The 22,208-nt window shown below is 35.4% G+C and overlaps 1 protein-coding gene across 2 annotated transcripts; it reads left to right on the top strand.

The window, feature by feature from the left end:
- Positions 1-8,804: 8,804 nt before the first annotated feature.
- LOC121407127 (protein O-linked-mannose beta-1,4-N-acetylglucosaminyltransferase 2-like) lies at positions 8,805-18,624 on the top strand. Of its 2 annotated transcripts, none has more exons than XM_041598060.1 (3): positions 8,805-9,104; positions 14,884-14,996; positions 15,397-18,624. In XM_041598060.1, the coding sequence occupies exon 3, from the start codon at positions 15,501-15,503 to the stop codon at positions 17,343-17,345; it is 1,845 nt and encodes a 614-aa protein (XP_041453994.1). In that variant the 5' UTR covers positions 8,805-9,104; positions 14,884-14,996; positions 15,397-15,500; the 3' UTR covers positions 17,346-18,624. The 2 variants fall into 2 exon arrangements, with proteins under 2 accessions (XP_041453994.1, XP_041453993.1); XM_041598059.1 differs by having other exon boundaries at positions 8,805-9,116.
- The last annotated feature ends 3,584 nt before the right edge of the window (positions 18,625-22,208 follow it).

Below are 22,208 nucleotides of genomic sequence, written 5' to 3'. Positions count from 1 at the left end.
ACCATGAAAATCAATAAAGCGAGCGCAAAGCGCGAGCTAAAAATATATAATATTCAGATCTGAAAAGGGGTCACTTTAAGCTCTGTATTGCAAGCACTTTGTGGAAAAATTGTGAGGTGAAGAAGGATCACAGTTAAAACAGAGCTGATATTTTCAATTATTGTTACTTTGAGTTTTGACATAGGACCGGGATGTTCTATAAGGACATTATGTCATCATAAGAAAATGATGACTATCTTCCTATTTCTCTTCCTAAGCATGAGAGCGCAAAATCTATTAATATTATGGCCTGAAAATTGGACATTTAAGCACTTTTGTAATTATGCATAAGATGCACGAGTTTAAAATCTATCAATGCGAGCGCAAATCGCGAGCAGAAATTTATGATTAATTGTCATCAAATGGTGATTTTAAGTAGTTTGTTTTAGAATTAATTTTGAGATATACATAACTCACTAATCAAAATGCAAGCGTGCAGCGCTAGCTGATACGTTTTGACAATCTGACCTAAATAGGGATATTTTGAGAACTTCATGGAATACAGGAAAATAATAGGTACCTGACAAATCAAATTTTGCGAGCGCGCAGCGCAAGCAGAAATTGTTAATATTCAGACCATAAAACAGAATTTTTTACACTTTTAAAAAATCAATTTGTGAATAAAACAAAATAATGAAAGTTCAATTTCCCAGCTGAAATTATGTTTTGTATATTGACTTCAGAATTTGATATTTTAAGGTCCATATTGAGCAAGATATCACCTAAAAGGCAATGCGAGCGCAAAGCGCGAGCGAAAATTTTATATCCCGACATGAAAGATTTAAAAAAAAAAATTTCCAAGTCTTAATTCCCCTTATCTTATTTTATTCACTCATCTTCCTCCTCTTATGCTTGCCTTCCTTCTTTTCTCCTCTCTTTTCCTTTTTTCATTTTTCCTTCCTTTTCCCCTTTTTTTCTTTTTTTTGCTCCGCCAATAGGGGGGGGGGGGGCCGGGCCCCTCGGGCCCCCCCCCCTGGATCCGCCTATGGTTGGGGCGCCCTGGATAATATGCCTCTGAATCTACCAGAAAGTGTAAAAGTTAGTTTACATTAAATACAAATATGTCTGACCTATACATTTCAGTGAAAACGTACATGACCAAGGCAGAATGATAATGCTGCGCACGTGGCGCCCGATACAGGGCTTCATCTTTGAGTGAAGAATAATCTCGGGGATAGACATCATTCGCATCGTTGACACTTTCTCTCGCGATCTGTTACTTACAATTTATGTATTTGCCATAAAGACGGACAAACGCATGTTACAAAAAACACAAAATTTCGGGAAAAAATGATATCCAATCCAACATCTTCACACTGGTCCGGCACTGGTCACTGCACTGCAACTCCCGATTACAAGTGGTGCAACTTTCCAACCAATCGACTTGCGCGCCCTGGAATTCCGGAATTTACATATTGCAATACAGTATGACAGAGGTGCATTTGTGCGAACACAAAGGCCATGAGCGTAAGTTAAAATGTAGTTTTGACTAGATCTAGCCCTTGAAATTGACTACATTGTACCAATCCAGTAAATATAACCATCCAAAAAAAAAAAAAAATCCGGCGAAAATAGGGGGGGGCGCGCGCCCGGGGCGCCCCCCTCTGGATCCGCCACTGAACTTGTGTCAGTCTTAATACCACAGTTCACAGTGGTAGTAGAAGTATCAAAATAGTTGAATATGATGGCGCTCTTCAATCTTTCCAGATTACACGCGCCAGTCACTTACTCGGCAGAGAGACGTCAAACCATTTAGCGACGATATGTAAATCAGTCATCCATCCATATAGGTCCTACAGAATTTCATAATATCTTCGCCAAAAAACATATTAAATGTTATGCAAATACATAATTAAAAAGTACTTAACCGGGAGTAAATAACGCGTGCAATACATTATTGTTCGTGGAAAGGGCAATATCGGTTGCATGGTTGGTGTTTATTTTACAAACTTCTATGCAATAATCAAATATTTTTATTTTTACATTATAATTATATTCACGCTTTTCTCGTTCATTTTTTCATTATTTTTCATTATTTTTTTTTTCTGTTTGATGTAAATTTTAACTCTTTCTATCATGTCATGTGTATGAATTTTCCCTCGTAAAAAGCTTGGCATGGTACGGTTATTGATAGAAAAGCTCAAATTCTTATCTGCTCCTCGAATAACTGTGATATAGAAATGCTCTTTCATTTGTTCTTTGGTGGTAAACATAAGCATTGGCGTACGGGGTGTGCCTCCAAAATCATAGGTTGGCAAAACAGAAGGCGAAGAAGGAGGAGTGAAAAATGATTGATAGGGGTATATATATGGTATCAAATTATTTACTAGAACATACAATTTCTGGGTATATATAATTATGTGCTCATGACATATATTTATATATCGTTGTAAGTCCGTGGTTTAACTTCTGTCTAGCTCTGCATGTGTTAAAATGATGGGAAGTCGAGAACGTCAAAAATTAATAATGTTCTTAATTATTATGTTTAATGTGCAGTCTGTGCTCTAGTATATAAGTCGAAGAACTATTTGGTTATTATTCCCACACATTTATGAATGATCATACTGATTAACAGATAAGCTAATAAATCGAACCTACCATGTATCGAACTTGTGTCACAATTGGCTATCCATATATAGCGAAACCACAACTTTAGATCAGAGTATAAACCCGACATCGCATACACCTGTTAGCCAGGATCAAACCTGGGTTTTTTATTTACCTAAACGATTGGGTCACCAAACACCCCACATCACATCAACAACCTCACAATTATTCCAGTTTAAAGTTGTTTATTACATCATTTCGTTTCCAAATCAGATTTCTTTCAATGAAAATTTCAACAATCAATACAACATAATTTCACATATAAATGATATTGACTTTCAATTAAATAAAAAAAAAGTTTGATTTTATCGGTTGAGAAATTCAGTTTTGGAATGAAAAAAAAAAATTCGATATGAGATGGGAGAAATGATAATTTGTCTGGACAATATTAAAGGGTTTATTGAATTAAAGGACTTTCCTGATTAATAATGGATGCAGTTCAAATGTCCAATGATGTAAATGAAAATGACGACAAGTTGACTGGAATAACGGATATCCAATGATCTTTAAGACCGATGACGTAGAATGACAAATATCGACGAATTCTGAAGATCTACGAAGAATGTCAAAGAATGGCGTCACCGGAGAATAGGTGCTTTCGACCCTGTCGCATGAGAAAAACTTAGGAAATTAAGGTTGAATACTCAGATATAGCATCATGGCTCAGAGCTGACAAAAACCGAAGGCTTCTTACCCCAGAATAATTTCCATCATCCAAAATGGCAAATCCTAATTTTCAACATTAAAAATATTACTTTTATTAATAATCATTCGATCGATAGTCTTTCTTATCAACAAAATCATCAGTAAATGTATCAATCTTAAAAAGTTGACATAATTCACTTTTGAATGATACTAAAATACACCCATTTCATCACTGCAATATTATTGTGATAATTATTTAAAGCCGAAAATTATTAAAAACTCATGCACAGTGGAATATCATGCTTAATCTACCAACAGAAATGTTTGATGGAATTATCACAACGAATTCTGGATAAAAATACAGACCAAAATAACCTTTTAGATGGAAGAATCTATATTTCTTTTGGCTGAAATGACTATCAAATATCTTCCTTGCTCCTCAGAACACAACCTCTCTCAAAGAGTAACAAAATAAAAGTGATCCTAGTGGTGGGCCTGGGAATAATCACCTATCACTAGAACCTGGAACCTACAACAAAAGGACCTATAAGAGCTGAATACATTATATCCCTTAGTTTAAGTAAAAAAAATACATAGGATTTTGTTATACAACTCAATTATTAGCAATACTAATTCATCATTACTTTTTACATTTTAATCTATTTTTTTATATTCAAACAAAACTTTCAGAATTACACCATTAATCAATTTCTCTGTTCATATTTATTTGTAAGATAAACTTCTTTTATAGAATTTGGCTTTAGTGCTAAAATAAAAAATGACTTGCTTGAGACACTTTCCTTTATTTAGGTGTCGAAGTGTGGCATGTCTTTTTATGATTAGTTTCTTTTAATGTTAAACTGCATGCAACAGACAATCATTTATTTATTTGAAAAATATTTCTTTTGTGAAAAGGAAATGTATGACAATGTACAATTTATGAAAATATCAAGTTTCTATGTATTTTTTTTCTTTTGTTACGTCATGCTGTAAAGCTGTATTGAATTCCGAATTGAATAACTTTCAAAACATGGGTCTTTTTTATTCTTTTTTTTTAAATTGTCGTACAGCAAGCAAAACATAAAAATTTATTTATGTAAAACACTTATAAAAATACTCACTGGCCTTTACCTTCGTTTTAAGAAAAATGTAGAAATTTGTGTAATGGAAGAAAATAAATGTTTGTTTAATTAATTAATTAATGAAAAATGGATTGAATTCTCAATAAAGGCAGACTAAAAAACCTTGAAAAATATTTGACAAAACTTAACACATGTGAAGGGGGCAAATATATTTCAAGATGATTTTCGTTGTTTCTGAAAGATGAGAGAGAGAGAGAGAGAGAGAGAGAGATAAGGAAAGAAAGAAAGAATGAGGGGAGAGAGAGTCGAAGAAAGGGAGGAATGAAGCGAGCGATCCATAATAAAGCGATATTTTCACATCAAAATTGGCACAATATTCAAAACCTAAATCAGTCAGATCACATGTGGATGAAAAGTCTAACATAAAAAAACTTGTGTAATTTTTCCAGGGTCATCCCCCCCCAAAAAAAGCAGGCTCATAAATTTAAGTATTTGTCTTATAGAAACTTGCTGTATATGAAAAACATGTTTTGAAGCCATAAAATCAATTAAACCATTTTACGGAAACACCCGACGTGTAGCTAATCCGACTATTTTTTTTATAATTTATGACTTCAGATTATCATGAAAAAGAAAAAAATTCATACACGTCGGACAATATACATTGTAATTTCACTTTGAAGCCATTAAAATTCATTTCGTCAATGTGACGTCTGTTACTGACGCTCTTTACATGATTAAAGACGTATATTACGTCATTAATCATGAAAAGAGCATCCCCCTTGCACGATGAAAAAGTTGAGTTAGAATTTACCCAGTATTGAGTAGAAAGGGGATGAGGGTTGTTTTGTTGAGTAAAAAAAAAATGTGCCCATGAAGCATGCTCTTACCTAACGTTTTTCTCAACAAACATGCATGTTTTCAAATATTGGATAGAAACTCAAACTTTTTAATTGTAAAAGAAAACAAAAACACGCATTGGTATGGTTAACCATGCATGGACATTATAGGTCCATGGTAAACCATCATTTTTTTTTTTTTTTTTTTTTAACCAAGTTCACACCTAGTTACCAATAATGCATATAGCATTTCCATTTATTTGAAAGCAGGATAAAAGAGCATTGTAGATTAAACTCCATTATCATGACTGCGAGTCATGATAATGTTTGTATCGCTTCATTATCTCGGAGATAATGAAACAATACAAACATAATTATGATCACGAAAAGGCAGGAAAAGACCTACAGTTCAAAAGCATCTGGGCCCCGTCTTACAAAGAATTACAATTGTTCTGATCAACCTCAAGTAGGCCCTACATGGAAATCTGTCAATGACAGATTTTTTTCTATAGGAAATTTGCTCAATGTCCTACGAAAACAAAGAGAAAACTAGAATTTAATTCGTCATGCGGACGAATTAGGTGGTCTGTCATGATTTGTCATTCAGTGTCGGCTGATGTATGAAATAAATCATTTAGATATCATTGATAATCTTGATCGTAGACATCCTAAGAATAAGTTTTGACCATTACTAAATGTGATTATTGATGTGGTGATGACAATCGTCAGACATACATCTTCAAACAGATACATACAAGATAGATGATTATACCTCACGGATCAACACGGCAATGCCGGCATGATCCGGGGAGGTCCGGGATAGTTTTGCCCCAGATGACTGTGAACACGGCATCAACACGGTAGCTTCACACGGATCTACACGGATCATGCCGGCAGAGCACGTCGTCAACACGGACCAATACGTCAGCAACACGGACCTACACGTCAGCTACACGGACCACCACGTCAGGAACACGGACCTACACGTCAGCAATACGGACGAACACGTCAAATGCGTTATCCATTGAGCTAGCATATTCCCCATAGAGATTACACGTAAGCAAATTTGAGAATTACAATTCCAATTTTGTAAGCGAAATACGGGCATGATCCCGGCATCTGATCAAAAAATGGAGGGCATATTTTCGAAAGCTTAGAATCTCGGCTACAACATACTAAAAATTCAGGGAAAACTGACAAGAAACAATGGAGATATAGCTCACGAAATAGAGGAATGTCGAATCTAGTTTTGAGAAAAGGTCATGTCCCATAGAGATTACACGCAAAATACATGTGATATGAAAAAAGTAATTATAATCTGTTTTATCTTGCTAAATTTAAACTTTTATACCTTTAAATTATCATAAAGGATCATGTAAGAAGCGGCAAAAAGAAAAAAAAGTGAAAAAAAATTCATCTTGTTCACCCCAGGACTCGAACCCGCGCCCTTTAGAAAGCAGTCAAAGCCACGATATTCCCCATAGAGAATACACGTAAGCAATTTTGAGAATTACAAGTCCAATTTTGCAAGTGAAATACGGGCATGATCCCGGCATCTGATCAAAAAATAAAGGGCACACTTCCGAAAGCTTAGAATCTCAGCTACAACATACTAAAAGCTTAAAGAAAACTGACAAGAAAAAATGGAGATATGGCTCACGAAATAGAGGAATGTCGAATCTGGTTTTGAGAAAAAGTCATGTCCCATAGAGATTACACGCAAAATGAGGAAAAATGACATGCCTCTTTTCATCGCTGTTTTACGCAATGATGCGTTTCTCAAAACGAATATTCATGTTTACTGAGGAGAAAGAGTACATTCTAAACTACAACATATCGAAATCTGGGCGAAAAACGATCTATATTCGAGAAGTTACAACCAAATTTGCATAAATTTGATGACGTCATTTTTGAAAAAATGAAATTTTTAGTTTAGGCGCCATTTTGATGACGTCACGATATAATTTAGGGACATTGATGACATGAAATCAAATCTACAACTCATACTCTATCGATATATGAAAAAAAAATTGGGGGTCAACGGATTATTTAAAGAGCTACAGTGAATTTTCAATAGGCATGTTTTTGCCCATATATGGCCTATAGTGAGAGCTCGCGCGCACACGTGCTGCAAACTTTAACGGGTGTTAATTTCGTTATTAATGGTCGTAGAAGGTTGATCAAGGTATCAAATTGTTCAGAATTTTATTATCAATGAAATGATGTAAAAAAAACGGTGATTTTGTGTTGCGTTTAGGCGTTACGCGCGGAAACGCGCACGCATGCGTGCGCGCGCGCAAATTTTTGAAATGCTTAGAATGACCTAAAACGTACTCTTGTTTGGTCAAAAAGTGATTTTGAGCATTTTTAAATTTTGACGCGCGCGTACGCGCGCGTCGTGACCTCCAGGTGACCTCTGATGACATGACCTAATGACCCTTGACCTGAAGTTGATGTGATGTAAATTTGATTGATTTTTGATAATTGATAATGGAGATGTGATTGATAATGTGATTTTACAAAATGGCGCCTAGATGACGTCATCATGACGTGATGACCTTGAAAAGCTTATTTTGACGTGTCCATGACAGATCCTATAGATGACATGAAATTCAATGAAATTGATCAAGTCTATTTTGAGATAACTTGGCGACAAGAAAATCCGTAAAAATAAATAAATAAATAAATAAATAAAGAAAATTCTGACGAAATTAAGAGGTGATCTGTCATAGACAGACCACCTAAATATCGAGTTGTCAAGATAACAGTGTACATCAAATCTAGAAAATATTTTGAACACATTTTAGATGTTGACGTTGCTTGCTTCTTTATATGGTTGATTGAATCAATCGTAACTCTTTGTAAGACTGGGCCCAGGGTTCTGTAATACAAAGGTTTTCTTTTAATCGTATGCTTGATCTTCACTATATTTGATGAGTGTACATTGTAGTCAATGCAATCAATCATAAAGATGATTGCTAAGCTTTATGTTACCGACCCCAGTAGACTGTTAAATGGACATTAGGCCTAGCTACTATTGATATTAATTACTTCAGTCTGATCACGTACAATGTTTCTTCAGAAGTCAAATACAACCTTGGACATCATCAGTGAAACTAGAGTAATCATCAAAATATTATGAAGCCATATTCCTGTAATGTTTACGTCACCAGTCATTTGTCTTTGTTTTCCCCACCGTGCTCGGATCATGATTGTGCACCAGGACAGGGGCGTAACCACTGATCTCTCCCCAAGATCAGTGGGCGTAACAGGGTCAGTGGCCGATCGGAGGGGGGGGGGGGAGGAAGAGCTAAATACCGACCATCGTGGTATCAACAGGCAGTGGCGTAATGAGGTAAATATTTTAGGGGACAAGATATGGCTTCAGCCCCCCCCCCCCCCGCTTTTTCCAAAACCGTGTACAAAAACGTAAAAATGACCATATGATTATTATTTTTTTTTTTGCATGGTCAGCCCCCACCTCCCACTTTGAAAACCGTTCTGCGGCTTGAATAGAGAGGTTTCTTGATACGATATACCAAAAAATGTGTAATGAAAACATGAAAAAATGAAGTGCGCCCCCACTCAATTAGCACTGCATGCACTGTGTTACCAGAAAATGAGCACTCGTTTGACTTTGAACTTTTGTTTCGATTCGTCATTTTGTTACAATCACCAATCGTCACAGAGATCAATTTCTAACGTTAGATCTGATCAACTAAACCCATTTTCTTCGACCATTGCAATGGCGACTAGATTAAATGACTTAAAACGATTGTGATTTGACGATATTCTGAGCTGGAACTGTTGTGACTTGTGAGTGTTAGCAGTTAGAGCCCGCCTCCGCCAGAGCTACGGGGAGACGAGGATGCTACCACTCTGCGATATTCCGGTACTGACTACTGTACGTGATCACGCAGAAAAAAACAACAACCAGGGGCCATTGCACAAAAGGGTCTTTGAAAGGACCGTCTTTCGTGTCGCCCATCTTTTATGATGCGCCATGTGAAACGCATTTTAAATAAATCATCTGCAAACATATTTCATTCGTCCGTTAAATTAAAAAAAAATATTTGTTTATAAAATGTGATATACCAGTATCATGAAATTGTATAAAATTTGATTTAAAAGGTAACTAACGACAAATCTCATTCTTTATCATAAATTTCAGAAACACCCTGCCTAAAGCGTATCATAAAAGATGGGCGACACGAAAGATGGTCCTTGGAAAGACCCTTTCGTGTCACCCATCTTTTAGTTTTGTGATACGCTATAAGCGGGGTATTTCTGAAATTCATGATAAAAAATAAGATTTGTTAGGGTGCTGTTAAATCAAATTTTATACAATGTCATGATATATCACATCATTTTATAAACAAACAATTTGATTATTTTAACAGACGAATAAAATATGTTTGCAGATGATTTATTTAAAATGCAACATGGTGCAGAAAGACGGTCCTTGCAAAGACCCTTTCGTGTCGCTCATCTTTTAAGCGCTGTATGCGGGATATTTCTTTAAATGTATGATAAACAAATAAAACTTGTAGCATTTAACACTGTTTAAATCAATTTGTATACGATTTCATATTACATCATTTTTTAACAAAGATCAGGGACTCAGTTTTAACGGGAATGAGAGTGATCACTCAGTTGGTAGAGTGATTTATCACTCGCGTCAGCAATTGCTTAACAAGAGTGTCGGTCAATGATCAAACTGTTCCAGTCCTTGAAAATTTCATTCGCCGTCAAGGTTTTTTAAATAACACAATTGTGCACAATTATTAAACACACTTGCAAGAATGACATTCAAAAGTTCAATGAGATATATATTGCATCTGATAGATCAGATCTATATCTGATTGTTTGTCTCCATTGGTTGTGGGTTGTAACTTCATATGGTGTTGTACATTCTGCCATCCATTTTGAAATTGGACAAGGAGCTCCCCTTGTATGTCAAAGAATAGACCAAAATCTTCAGTCTCTGTATTTTGGTTGTTCCGCTGAACTGCGTTGGCTCACCAGAAATTGTTGAATAAATCCCCAGAAACGACGGTTATTCCTGTAGAGTCAAAGAAGAGCTTTTTTTAGTTCTCCCCTAATGCTCCCCTTAAAAGTTTAAGGAGAGCTTTTTATTGCTCCCCTCATAATTATGTAACTGAGTCCCCGAAAGATTTTGTTTACTTTAACAGATAAATGAAATATGTTTGCATTTAATTTCACATGGTGCATCATGATAAATGGGTGACACGAAAGCAGTTCTTGTAAAGACCCTTTCATGCAATTGGCCCCAGCACATGTACATATTAGGTAGTTCCTTGACCTTGCTCGTATTAAAGACGTAACAAAGTTGAATCTAACTAATTCAAGAGCTTCATAGCTGAGGCATAATGAATACACTATTGGGCATGGCAAGGACGAAGTACCGTAATACTTGGTCTAGTACTTCTTAGTAGTGAGTAAATACATTATGAGACCCCGTAAATGTTCCACCTGGAAATTGATATTGGTGGCCTGAGTCCAGTTGTAACTAGCTAGGAGGCTCCTAGAAAGTAAAAAATCATTAACTAACAAATGCGTACTCTCCACGGAGCCTGGGATTGCGTCCCATTCATGTGCGTGTACCGCAAAAAAACGAAACTTTCGCCCCTGAAATTTCTACTTCTGAAAGATCTAGCCCTAATTAAATCTTGTAAATGGGATACAACTTCACTGGAGAGCCATGACTTGTGTCCAGTCAATGAGTTGACCGATAATTGACTCAAGAAGACGCAATGCCACTTGTGTTGACTGAATATCTTCCAGTCTCTGATATCCTCTGTTGTTACTTCCCTAACAGGGTATGGATGAGGTTAGACTCTTGCCATGCAAATGATGCTGGCTAATTGTAATCATGGGATCATGATATAAGCTACATGGTTCATATGTGGCTGTATCACACTATGAATTGAATCATCCTCAAGACTGTCCATGGTTTGTCACAAAGTAGTTCATGTATACATGTATGTAGGTAATGGTGATACTTGCCTTTGGTTCTTCTTCCCAAGTTCTCCTTTGAGGTCAGTGTGTTTTCCAATCCAATGCCTCTTGTCCTGTATGTTGCCAAGTTCAAAATATGCATTTCATATTGCAATCTTCTTGGCTGAAGTTCTGACTTGAGTTGAAAGATTTCTTTCTCAAATTTAGAGCAATTAAACTCAAAGTTTGATGTTCTGCAGGGGGGCACTAACTTTCTTTCTTTAGTCGTGTAGCACTGCCCAAAGTTCTCTTTCTCTTTAACTAATATGTTCCTACTCTTACATTCTTTAGGTTTGATTTAGTTTGTATTTATTTTTACTTGAGGTACCTTTACTGGCCTATTTTTGTGTAGGTTTTCCGACACTATTGCTTGTTTGTCATTTCTGTGGATTCTGCCAACTCTGATGGTATTAATGATATCACAATGGACACTTTGATGTTGATGTCTTTTGTAGAGTTCTCGGTGAACTGGAAAGCCATGATTTGTGTCCAGGCAATGAATTGACTGCCGTATGACTCAAGAAGACGGAATGCCTCTTGTGTTGACTGAATATCTTCCAGTCTCTGATATCCTCTGTTGTTAACTTCCCTCACAGGGTATGGATGAGGTTAGACTTGCCATGCAAATTATGCTGGCTAATTGTGATCCTGGGATCATAATTTCAGCTACATGGTTCATATATGGCTATATCACACTATGAATTGAATCACCCTCATGACTGTCCATGGTTTGTCACAAAGTAGTTCATGGTGATAACTCTGATAGAGGATGAGTGCTGCACAAGAAAACTGCAGCATGCTTGCAGTGATTCTGTTTGTTTGTTTGTTTGTTTTTTTTACCAACACACCCATCCGCAAATAGTCCCACCCTTTCAATCAACGGGAATGCAAGTAGTATATATATAGGAATTAAGTGATTTCACATGCACCTTGCTTTGTAGTACCGTTATGAGAGAAAAAAAAAATCTTGCAAGTTCAAAGATTGTGAAGTTGAAGTCACTCAGGTCAGTCAGGTGCCCCTTGTAGAATAACTCTGATCTTGCTGATTTAGGTAGGTAGATCACTTGCTGAAAATCAAACACATATGGTACACATTCGTGTTTAACTTTTTTGTTTAAGTTTTTTTTTTGGTTGTATGCTTGAGATAAATTTCTCTGATTCTTTCCCTTTCCATTGGGATCCCATGGTGACAAGTTTCGCAAAAGCTATGTAAGGTATCTTTCTTGAGCTTGTGAAACTTCAGTTTCAGGTCTTGGAATACTTGCCTGGATACTTGAATACTGCTGCTGCTTTCACATGTCAGACATTATATGAATCTGGAGATTTATGTAGGTAAATTTACGTGGAAACCGCTTGATATGGGCTTCCACACCTGCTCGCAGCATGGCATCTTTCTCCTTAGACTGTCTTCCCCCACGTTTGTCTTCTTGTAAGATGCCACATGAAGCCTTTGCTTATTGACAGTCCTTACCTGCCTCTCTGTAATCCCAAGAGTAGAAAGGAACATCCTCTGGCAAAGGTTCAATCTTTTGAACTGGTTTTTGTGGAGCTGGCAGGTGATACTTGCCTTTGGTTCTTCTTCCCAAGTTCTCCTTTGAGGTCAGCGTGTTTTCTGATCCAATGCCTCTTGTCCTTTATTGCAATTCATATTGCAATTCAATCTTCTTGGCTGAAGTTCTGATTTGAATGGTCTCTTCCCTTAAAATTTAGAGCAATTACAATAAAAGCTTTATTTTCTACAGGAGGTCACTAACTTTCCCTTTTTCAGTCGTGTAGCACTGCCCAAAGTTCTCTTTCTATTTGACTAGTATGTTCCTACTCTTACATTCTTTAGGTTTGATTTGATTTGAATTTATTTTTTTTCCACTCTTGTCTTTTACAATTCATAATAAAACATCATTGATAAACAAAGAATAATGGAATTACATATAAAGTTGAAAAAATAAACATATCTACAAAAATAACAAAGTATTCAATGACTAAGTACAATATTTTTGAAAAAACAAAAGTGGTGGAACCTATATTAAAAGCAAGCCTTGTATGTAGGTCCCTCAAAAATATGTTATTGTTTTTCATGAAATAAATAAGGTTTTCTGGAATCGTGACTGCAGGCATGCCATCCACAACAAATGTCTCTGGTTGTGGTTGGATGCAAATTTCTAACACAGTTGTTGGATCCTCTTATAATGTCCTCAAGAAGAGGTGTTATCATTCTGCATTTACTTTGCTCATCCTCATCTTAGAAAGGATTTCCACCAGGTCAAGATTTACCTGCATTGATAATTGCTGTCATGCTGCACTCTATGTCTACATCTTGAGTTTGATGTGCTGCTTCATAATCATAAGCACTTTCTGAAATGTTCTGAACATTGCCTTCTTTGGAAAGGCTTGATTGAAGCAAGGCTGGATTTCCTGTCGAGTTTCTTTTGGTGTCTTTGCTTGATGCGGTTGGATGAATTTCACCAAAAGGAGACAGAGATGGAAGGCATGGTGGAACCATGTCTTTTGTAACTGATGGTGACATCATGCTTTTAATGCATTCTCTTGGATTTGGGGAATCAACATTTCCAGAGGCTACAGACAGAATTTTTAATTTTCTTGAACAGCAGCCCCTGGCCTTGGGTATTGATGAGCATTGCCTGAGGCAGTGGTGACATTTCTTTGTTGTCCTGAGAAGTCACATGGCTTTGAATATCAGGATGTTAAATCATCTCTGTTTCAGAAATTCTTTCTATTGCATCTTGCTCTTCCTTCTCTTTAAAATTAACATAAGAAAAACTATAAAGTCACAACATGACATCATTAGCCCACCTAGAGTACCACTTAAACTATTTTAATAAGTCGTAAATTTTCCTCTCTTTGTCTTCGACACTTATGGAAGACTATTTTTAATACATATTACATAATGATATAATACTTAATCAATTGATGTAATTCTAAAAATTGATCCTACCTTTAAAACTGTGAAACACGGCCAATGTTTTCATGTATATTAGGTATGTGTACACAGAAAACTAGTGATTTTGATATTGTGAAAATGCATACAACTATACAGACCTCCCAGCATTTGAGGTTTGTTCTGATATACCATGGATCCATGGATATACTTTAAAACATGGATGCATGTACATTCACCTATACTAACAAATACAGAAAATATATATGAAACTTTTGTTAAGCAGTGAGTTAGATTCACTTATTTGAATATTCACTAGGCTTCTTTACCAACAAATGTGAAATTATATTTATTTTCGTGTTGTAACATTCTTACATCTTATCCAATTTTCATAATACAGGATCATTTTGTAGGCTTGGAAAAGATCACTCAACAAAACTTGCTTTCAACAACATTCTTAAATGCACAGGGCAGAGAATGTTCCCTTCCCATGTAACATTATCTTTTTGTAGCAGTTTTTTATATCTACAGAACTTATTTGAGAGCTTTTCTTTTATTACCAAAAAGACTATTCAAATTTGTCAAGTAAACTTTAGCTCTGTTACAAATTTAGTGCAACAGAGGATCTCTTTTCTCAATGGCACTGGCAGCCTTTCCTCTCCTAGATTTTCTTGGACATTTGGTTGTTGTTTTTTTTTGGTCAGATTTCATATATCTTTATTGTCACAAGCATTTCTCATTTTTATTTTTCATACAGACCTCATGCTTCTTGTGCTGGTGAACTCTATTCCTAGCAGTGGCATTTTGTACAATGTCATTAGCTGAGACGTTATGCAAGTGATCTTTGAAGATGGTTGGAATATTGTCTGAGTAAGTGTTTTTTTTTGTATAATCAATGATTAATGAAAGTAGTTGCAATAAACACTGATTTCACAGGAAAGTCTGTAAGTGTAAAACCAAGATTAAGTGTCACTATATCTTTCACTATATCTAAAGGTTCTTTTATGAGGAAAAAAATATAGGCACCTAGCCTTTATAATGCAAGTTGCGAATTACAGGCTAGATGCTGATTTTGTTTTTCCCGAAAGTGAGATTTTCCTTGAAGAATACTGATGAGGCTTTTCCTATGTGCTCCTACTCTACACCCAGCAACATCACTCCCACTGTCAAAATAATTTTTGTTTATTGATGTCACTTTATGATACTTTTAGATATGTGGTTATGTAAAGGAATAATTCACTTTTTTCTTTTCATATTTTGTACGTCACAGATCTTGGATCATGCCTTTCTTAAAAATTTGAGTTTCTTCACATGATCAACTAAAGAATCCTTCATTTGACTCGGGACTGATGACAGTTATTGTCAAGACAAGGAATGGATGTGTCAACAGTCTTGCTTACAATCTTGATACCTCTGCTAGCATGCAGTGTGTACTACTGCCTTCATCTTAAGCAACAGCTTGCCGCCTTTGTGACTACAACTGAAGAGTTTAGTGACACCAGTCCTCTAACCAGTCAAGAAAGAAACAATGCCAACAGTTCCCAGAATTGGGTGGCATATCTTGAAGATTGGGGCAGCAGTGGCTGGTGTCACGGTACAACTAATGTTGACAGGCGTTGCATTTTCCACAATCTTTGCTACCACTCCGAATACAATGAGTTTGTTTTCCTGCATGCTCCACACTCCATTAGTGCAGGGATCCCGGATGATCGCCAGCAGCCAGCTCTTGCTGATCTATCTTCTGTACCAGATCATAACACCCAGTACTTTGGTTATGTGGATGTTCCAAGTTCTGCTGTGCAATCAATGAAGAATATCTCTTATCAGGAAGGAAAGTACCTGCTTTTCAATCGTTTCAACACCGGTAATCTTATGCACGTGTTTCATGATGATCTCTTACCTGTCTTTTACACTCAGCTTCAGCTGGGTCTTCTCAATATGCGATCTGATATAAAAGATGCAACGCTACTCATCAATGACGGCCAGGAAGAAGGGCCCTATTTTCATCTTTATAAGCACATTTCAAAAGAGATGCCTATTCTTACTCATCAATTATCTCAAGATGATTCATCAGGTTTGACCTGTTTTGAAGAAGTGCATGTAGGACTCAGCAAGTTGACCACCTGGTATCAATATGGTTTTGATGTCCCTCAAGGTCCTCTGAAAGACATTGCTGTCACCTCTAAAGAAATCAGATTGTTTACATCCTTTTACAAATCCAAATTAAACACCCCTACTTGTGAATCCCAAACAGAAACTGAAATTGAGAATATGTTTGTTATTCTGTCGAGGAGAAGTAATAGGCTCATTCTGAATGAAGTGGAATTAAGTTTAGCACTGGCACAACATTTTGACGCACTTGTCGTTGTAGCAAGTTTAGAGACGCATTCCTTATCAGAACTTATAGGATTGATATCTTGCTCTAAAGGTTTAATTGGTGTCCATGGATCCTTGCTCTCAATGTCCATCTTCCTTCCTCCAGGTTCGATATTAGTTGAGATCTTTCCTTATGCAGTGAATCCAGACAACTACACACCTTACAGGACATTGGCTCACCTAAAGGGAATGAACATCATTTACCAAACATGGAGAAACATTCTTGAGAATAACACAGTCACGTACCCTGATGCAGAGCCGGACCTCGGAGGCATCATGCACCTAGAGTCAGAAATCCGGGATCAGATCTTAGAAAGTTCAGAGGTTCCTCCTCACCTATGTTGCAATGATCCGGCATGGTTGTTTAGGATCTATCAGGACACCATAGTCGATATCAACAGTTTTGTGGAATCAGTCAGAGATGCTCTTCAAAAATCTGATGAAAGAGATGTCAAGGAGGAGATTAGGAAAGTACCCTTCCAGCCTGGAGCTGTCCTTGAGCTTTCCTGCTCCACTATTCCTCTTTCATCTGGGAGTGCATCAAGTGATGATGATGATTATGGAGTTGGCCTTCTGTTGTCATGGAAACCACCTTGGAACATTCCTTTCATTCAGAAGACTACAAAAGCTGGTTACCCCATCACAGTGGAATACGAGGTGATGATTCAAGAACAGGGGATGGGTGACTTATATGCAGGGGCGTTTAGATTGTCCATGACCTCTCATTTATTCAAAGGAAATTTCAAGAATAGTCATGTGTACTTCGCATGGGTGAGATGTATAGCAGGCGATATGGCTGGGCCGTATGTAGCAATCACCTCTTGTCCTTACATTGAGAACTGAAAAGTCAATTACTTTCCACTACGTTCACTCATAAAACATTGATGGAAAGAAAATGAAAGATATCAGTTTTGTGCAATATTTTGACCAGTACCCGTTTGACTATACATGCTTCATTAAATAATATCCTCATGTTAGATTGAGTGTCAAGAAATTAAAGGATGCTTTGGATACCCAGCTCGATTGGCTTTGGAGAAAATTTTAGGATTGTCAAAATTAGAATTATTTTATTTTGGATGTTATTAGAAAGCTCATTACCTAGTTTCTTTTTTCCTCTGGAATAAAATTAACTATCAGCGAACTATCCATATCATCTTAAGAATATATTTACAGGTCCAGAAGATACCTCAATTTCAATGTGGAAATAAATGAATTAATACACGAATATTACAAAAATAAATTACTTGATTGTTACGGCTTAATATTCCTGTGTCTGATCAATCTGATTTGTTGGATATCAGTATTTTAGAATTCAATTTATAAAATTGTAGCACCTTATTCTCATCCATGATGAGAAACAAAGGGGCTGTTTCAGAAAGAGGTACATTCATTTGCAATTAAAAAGATCATGCACAATTCTGAAATATGCATGGTTGAAAGTAAAGTTGCATTTGATTTCTGGAGCTGATTTGATTGCAACACTTATTGCAACAGGGTTCAGAATAATTGTTTTATAAAATGATTTTCATAATGAATTAATTGTGCATGATTGAACTTTTTCTTCATTGTATTTGTGGTTTAAAAAAGCAAATGGCTTTAATCATTAACTTTTAGGGGAAAAAAAAAACATCTGAGAAGTGATAATGAAAAGATATTATTAGAGAATTTAGAGTACAACTTTCCAAAGATACTTTGATTAGGTGTCGTAGACGATGAATCTCTGAGCACTATTAAAGAAGTAGTGCAAAATCACCACTTCATATATAGGCACATTTTAGGATGTGCCTAGAAAGAAGTGCTTTACAAATGTTGCTTATAACAATTTTATATTTGTGTGTTTAAAATGATAATATTCAGTATCTTTGATAGTAGATTCTTGAATGAAAAAAAAGTAGAAAAAGGGTATCCAGGATGAACACCAACCCCCTCCATTTTTTTCCCTAATCTTTTAATTTCCACATGTATCAAGCTGCAAGTGATTCAGTTGCAAAGTTTTTTTTCAAAGCAGTTTGTGTTTAGTGATGTATGGTCCCTAAAAGCATAAGGTATGATTGAAATGCTAATGCAAAATTCATATTTATTAAGTTTTGATTTTGATTGTCACTGATCTACATATTTTCTCATAAAGCCTGGGGGGTAGAGAAAAAAGAAAAGGAGTTGAGGGGGACAGAGGGAGTAGGAAGCAAGGGAGAGAGTTATGTGAAGGGGGGGGGGGGAAGATATCCAATTGAAAGGAGAGAAAAATGTGCAAGAGTTTGTGAATAAAATATTTGCTCATTGTATGATGTGATGCCCTTTTCATTGAAGACATGGCATTCTTCAAGTTCTGATGACTGGAAAAAATCCACAAATTTATCCCCTTTGCTGCTTTATTGAATTATATAAACAGATATTCACTAACAAGATAAATCAATTGCACAATTGATTACTTAGATTTGCTTTATGGGCCGTTACTCGTGCTTTATCAGATAAATATTGCAAGGTCATTTTATTACAGTACAAAGACAGTAAGGGAAAAATTTAGAATCTGTTTTTCTTAGCTGCTTAGAAAAAAAGTTTTGGTAAAGGTTCAATAGCTGAATTATGTTTATCTAATATTCTAATGAACAAAAGTGTAATGACTGTTAAATAATCTTTTTTTTTTTTTGGTAAAAATTTGAATGTTAATTTGAGGATATCTAGTGCCTTCTCTCGGTAATGATTTTTTATTCAGTAAAAAAAATCCCTTTAAACGCCCCTCCATCACATTTAGTGTATACCTGAAATACCCCAAAGCTCCAGATTACATCTTAAAATTGTTAAGAAATGGTTTCATGCCCCCCACACTCCAAAATACAGTTATCTTTATTCTTGTTGGTACACTAACCAAATATTTTTCATGTATAATTGGAAAAAAATACATCCATTTGAATTCATCTAATTCAATGACCATATAAGTTTCAGGGCATACTCATTAATATAACGGAGCAATAAACCTTGGGAACAAACCATTAAGTTAATCCCTTGTAATATATTATGTTAAGGCATCATCTTTTAGAATTATTGAAACAATTTGGAGGACTTAAAATTGAAAACACGGAAACAAGAATTACTTGAAAATTATCTGCAATATCTTTTTATTACACAATAGTATTACGCAACAGTAATACATAATAAACATGACTTTAGTTTTTAATGAAATTTCTGTAAATTTACACTCATGATTAACGCTGTAGAATACTGCACACCGTTTCTGTAATGAAAACAAGAATGATGCACAATTTACATGAATCTATTATAAAAAAATTGAACAAATATCATCTTAAAGTACAGGAATGCCATTGTTACATGATGATTTTTGTTTTAATACTAAAAAAAAAACCTTTAAAAATATTGATATCAATTATCAAACATGATTCCATCTCATCTCCTCATGTCCTACAATGACAGTTCAATGATCTGACAAAACTTGCAACACCATAAATTGCCAGATTAAAAAGAAATGATTAACAGTGTTCAGAAAATATGTCATGCTAAAATGTTTAAAGACACTGAACCTAAGCTATACATGACAAATGTTTGTAATGAATTGCTTAACGACAATAGCCAATGAAGATCAGTGTTGCATGTGCATTTTGTTCAACACACTGCCCAGGAACCAATCAGAACAATTCTTTCATTTTTGCAATCTATTGCATACCTCTGTGTTTACATGCCCTGATCTGACAGAACAATCTAACCCAGTAAAAATCTGCTTGAAAAAAACCAATAAAAAGTACAGAATTAGATTTAAAGAATAATAAATACTGATAAAAATACTTTTTTATAAAGTATTTTATAAAATACTTTATAAAATGAATAAAAAATCAATTAGATTTCACCAGTAGTAGAAACTGAGAAAATTGATAAACATGGTACCAATAATAGTAATAAAGAGAAAGAGAAATATAAAAATCTGAAAAATATAATATAAATTACATTTAGGGACTGGCATTTGGATAAAGAGAAAAAGAACTCGTAAGAAAGCTAATCACCCTTTTTCTCTTTTTAGCCTATATTTCAACTGGGATTGGATTCATACAATACTTCCCAAGTGTTATCCATTTTATACCTTTCTACATAAACTCATACTATACCATATTTACATATAATACAAATTATTGCATGTCCTTTTGTAATAAAAAGGATATTTCAATATTCATTTAATTCATATACAAATTTCATTAATTTTTTTTCTGCAACCAGTCAATAAGGAGCTTCAGATTCCTAGCCAAAGACGAGGAATCTTCGGATTCGGGGAAAAAAGCTTTACTAGGCATGAATAAGGATACGCAGCATTAAGAGAAGATTCCGTGTCTTGGGCTAGGTTGTGACATCTAAAACTCCCTAATGTCTTAACTTGTAAAAAGTGATTCAACTTACATAACATAAGCATTGGCTACGAATATTAATGGCCAACAACTGATAAGTATAAAGTCACACAGATCAAGGGAAGGGGTTCTAAAATCTATGCTAAAACAAAAACAATGAAGCTATATGGACGACTGGGCATTGGTGTTTCTAATCATGTCTCCAGATTTAGGTCAATACAGCCAATGACGCAGATAAAAGGCTGCCTTCTCTAAAAAAAGTCCCAAACAATTACCGTTGACCACACAATTATGTCTCATTTCTTCCATCAAATGAGTATCAAAATACATAAAATATGTTTAAAAAACATTTTAAAAATGTAACATCTTGAACACTAAGCCCCTTTTGGTAGAGGCAAATGCCTTCTGCTTAAAATGATAAAATTACATATTCTGTCAAAAAGAGGGGTCAAAAACATTGTTAAAATCAGTCACTAAAAAGATATTTTTCAGACAGTTGAAAATCGAACGTAGAAAGTGAATTGCTTTAAGAAAAAGCTGTGTCATACTCAACAATGCCCTAAATTGTAATACTGACATAAAAACTGCAGAATTTTGTTTCACATGATTCCTCCATGAACATTAGAAAAATATATATACATCTTGTCATTTGAAGTTTATTGTTGATATACCAATCTAATTTTTGGTATGCAAAACAGAACATCTGTTTGTATATGAAAAACTTGCTTCCAAAACAAATTAAATCCACTTTTGAGGAAAGCTGAATGGCTATCAAATCAAACTGTTAAGATAGCTCCATGGCTGTATGCAGAAAGTGAGGGATGGAAGCAACCATGCTTTTAATTGGACGATTTTGCATTTTCTTCAGTGAAAATGAAGGATTGAAGTTTTCAAAATTTGGGGGGTCCTTTGCGTATGGTCATGGATAGCTCCAGTCTTAAGACCAGGATTTAATGAAAGGAGAGCATAACTCCATTTAAAATTTGAACTCTATCAAACAAATCAGGTTTTGAAAAATACCTTTAACTCGGGAGGTACATGTATCTATTAAAATTAGCTTGCCATGTCATTTGTTTTCATTCTTCATGCTTTGCTTCGAAATTCATGTCTCATGACATTGTTCAATTTGAAAAGCTTACATTTTTGATGTTTTTATGTTTTAATAGCTTTTTTGTTTTTACTGAGGTTTAGATTTTTTTTAAATCACAGGATTCTTCATTTTCCCTCCAAATATATTAAAAATCTTAAAGCACAAAGCCAGATGGTCTGGCAGAAAAGACAAGTATGTGATAACAATTTGATTGCAATGCCTATTTCAATCTCACTATTTCATCATGTTCTTATATAGCAAGGTTAT

The sequence above is a fragment of the Lytechinus variegatus genome, chromosome 2 (assembly GCF_018143015.1).
Source record: "Lytechinus variegatus isolate NC3 chromosome 2, Lvar_3.0, whole genome shotgun sequence".
Classification (NCBI taxonomy): domain Eukaryota; kingdom Metazoa; phylum Echinodermata; class Echinoidea; order Temnopleuroida; family Toxopneustidae; genus Lytechinus; species Lytechinus variegatus.
This window is presented reverse-complemented; position numbering and strand designations above follow the sequence as displayed.

Coding starts and splice junctions, on each gene's coding strand:
- LOC121407127 (XM_041598060.1), top strand. CDS start 15,501: ATGGATGTGTCAACAGTCTTGCTTACAATCTTGATACCTCTGCTAGCA.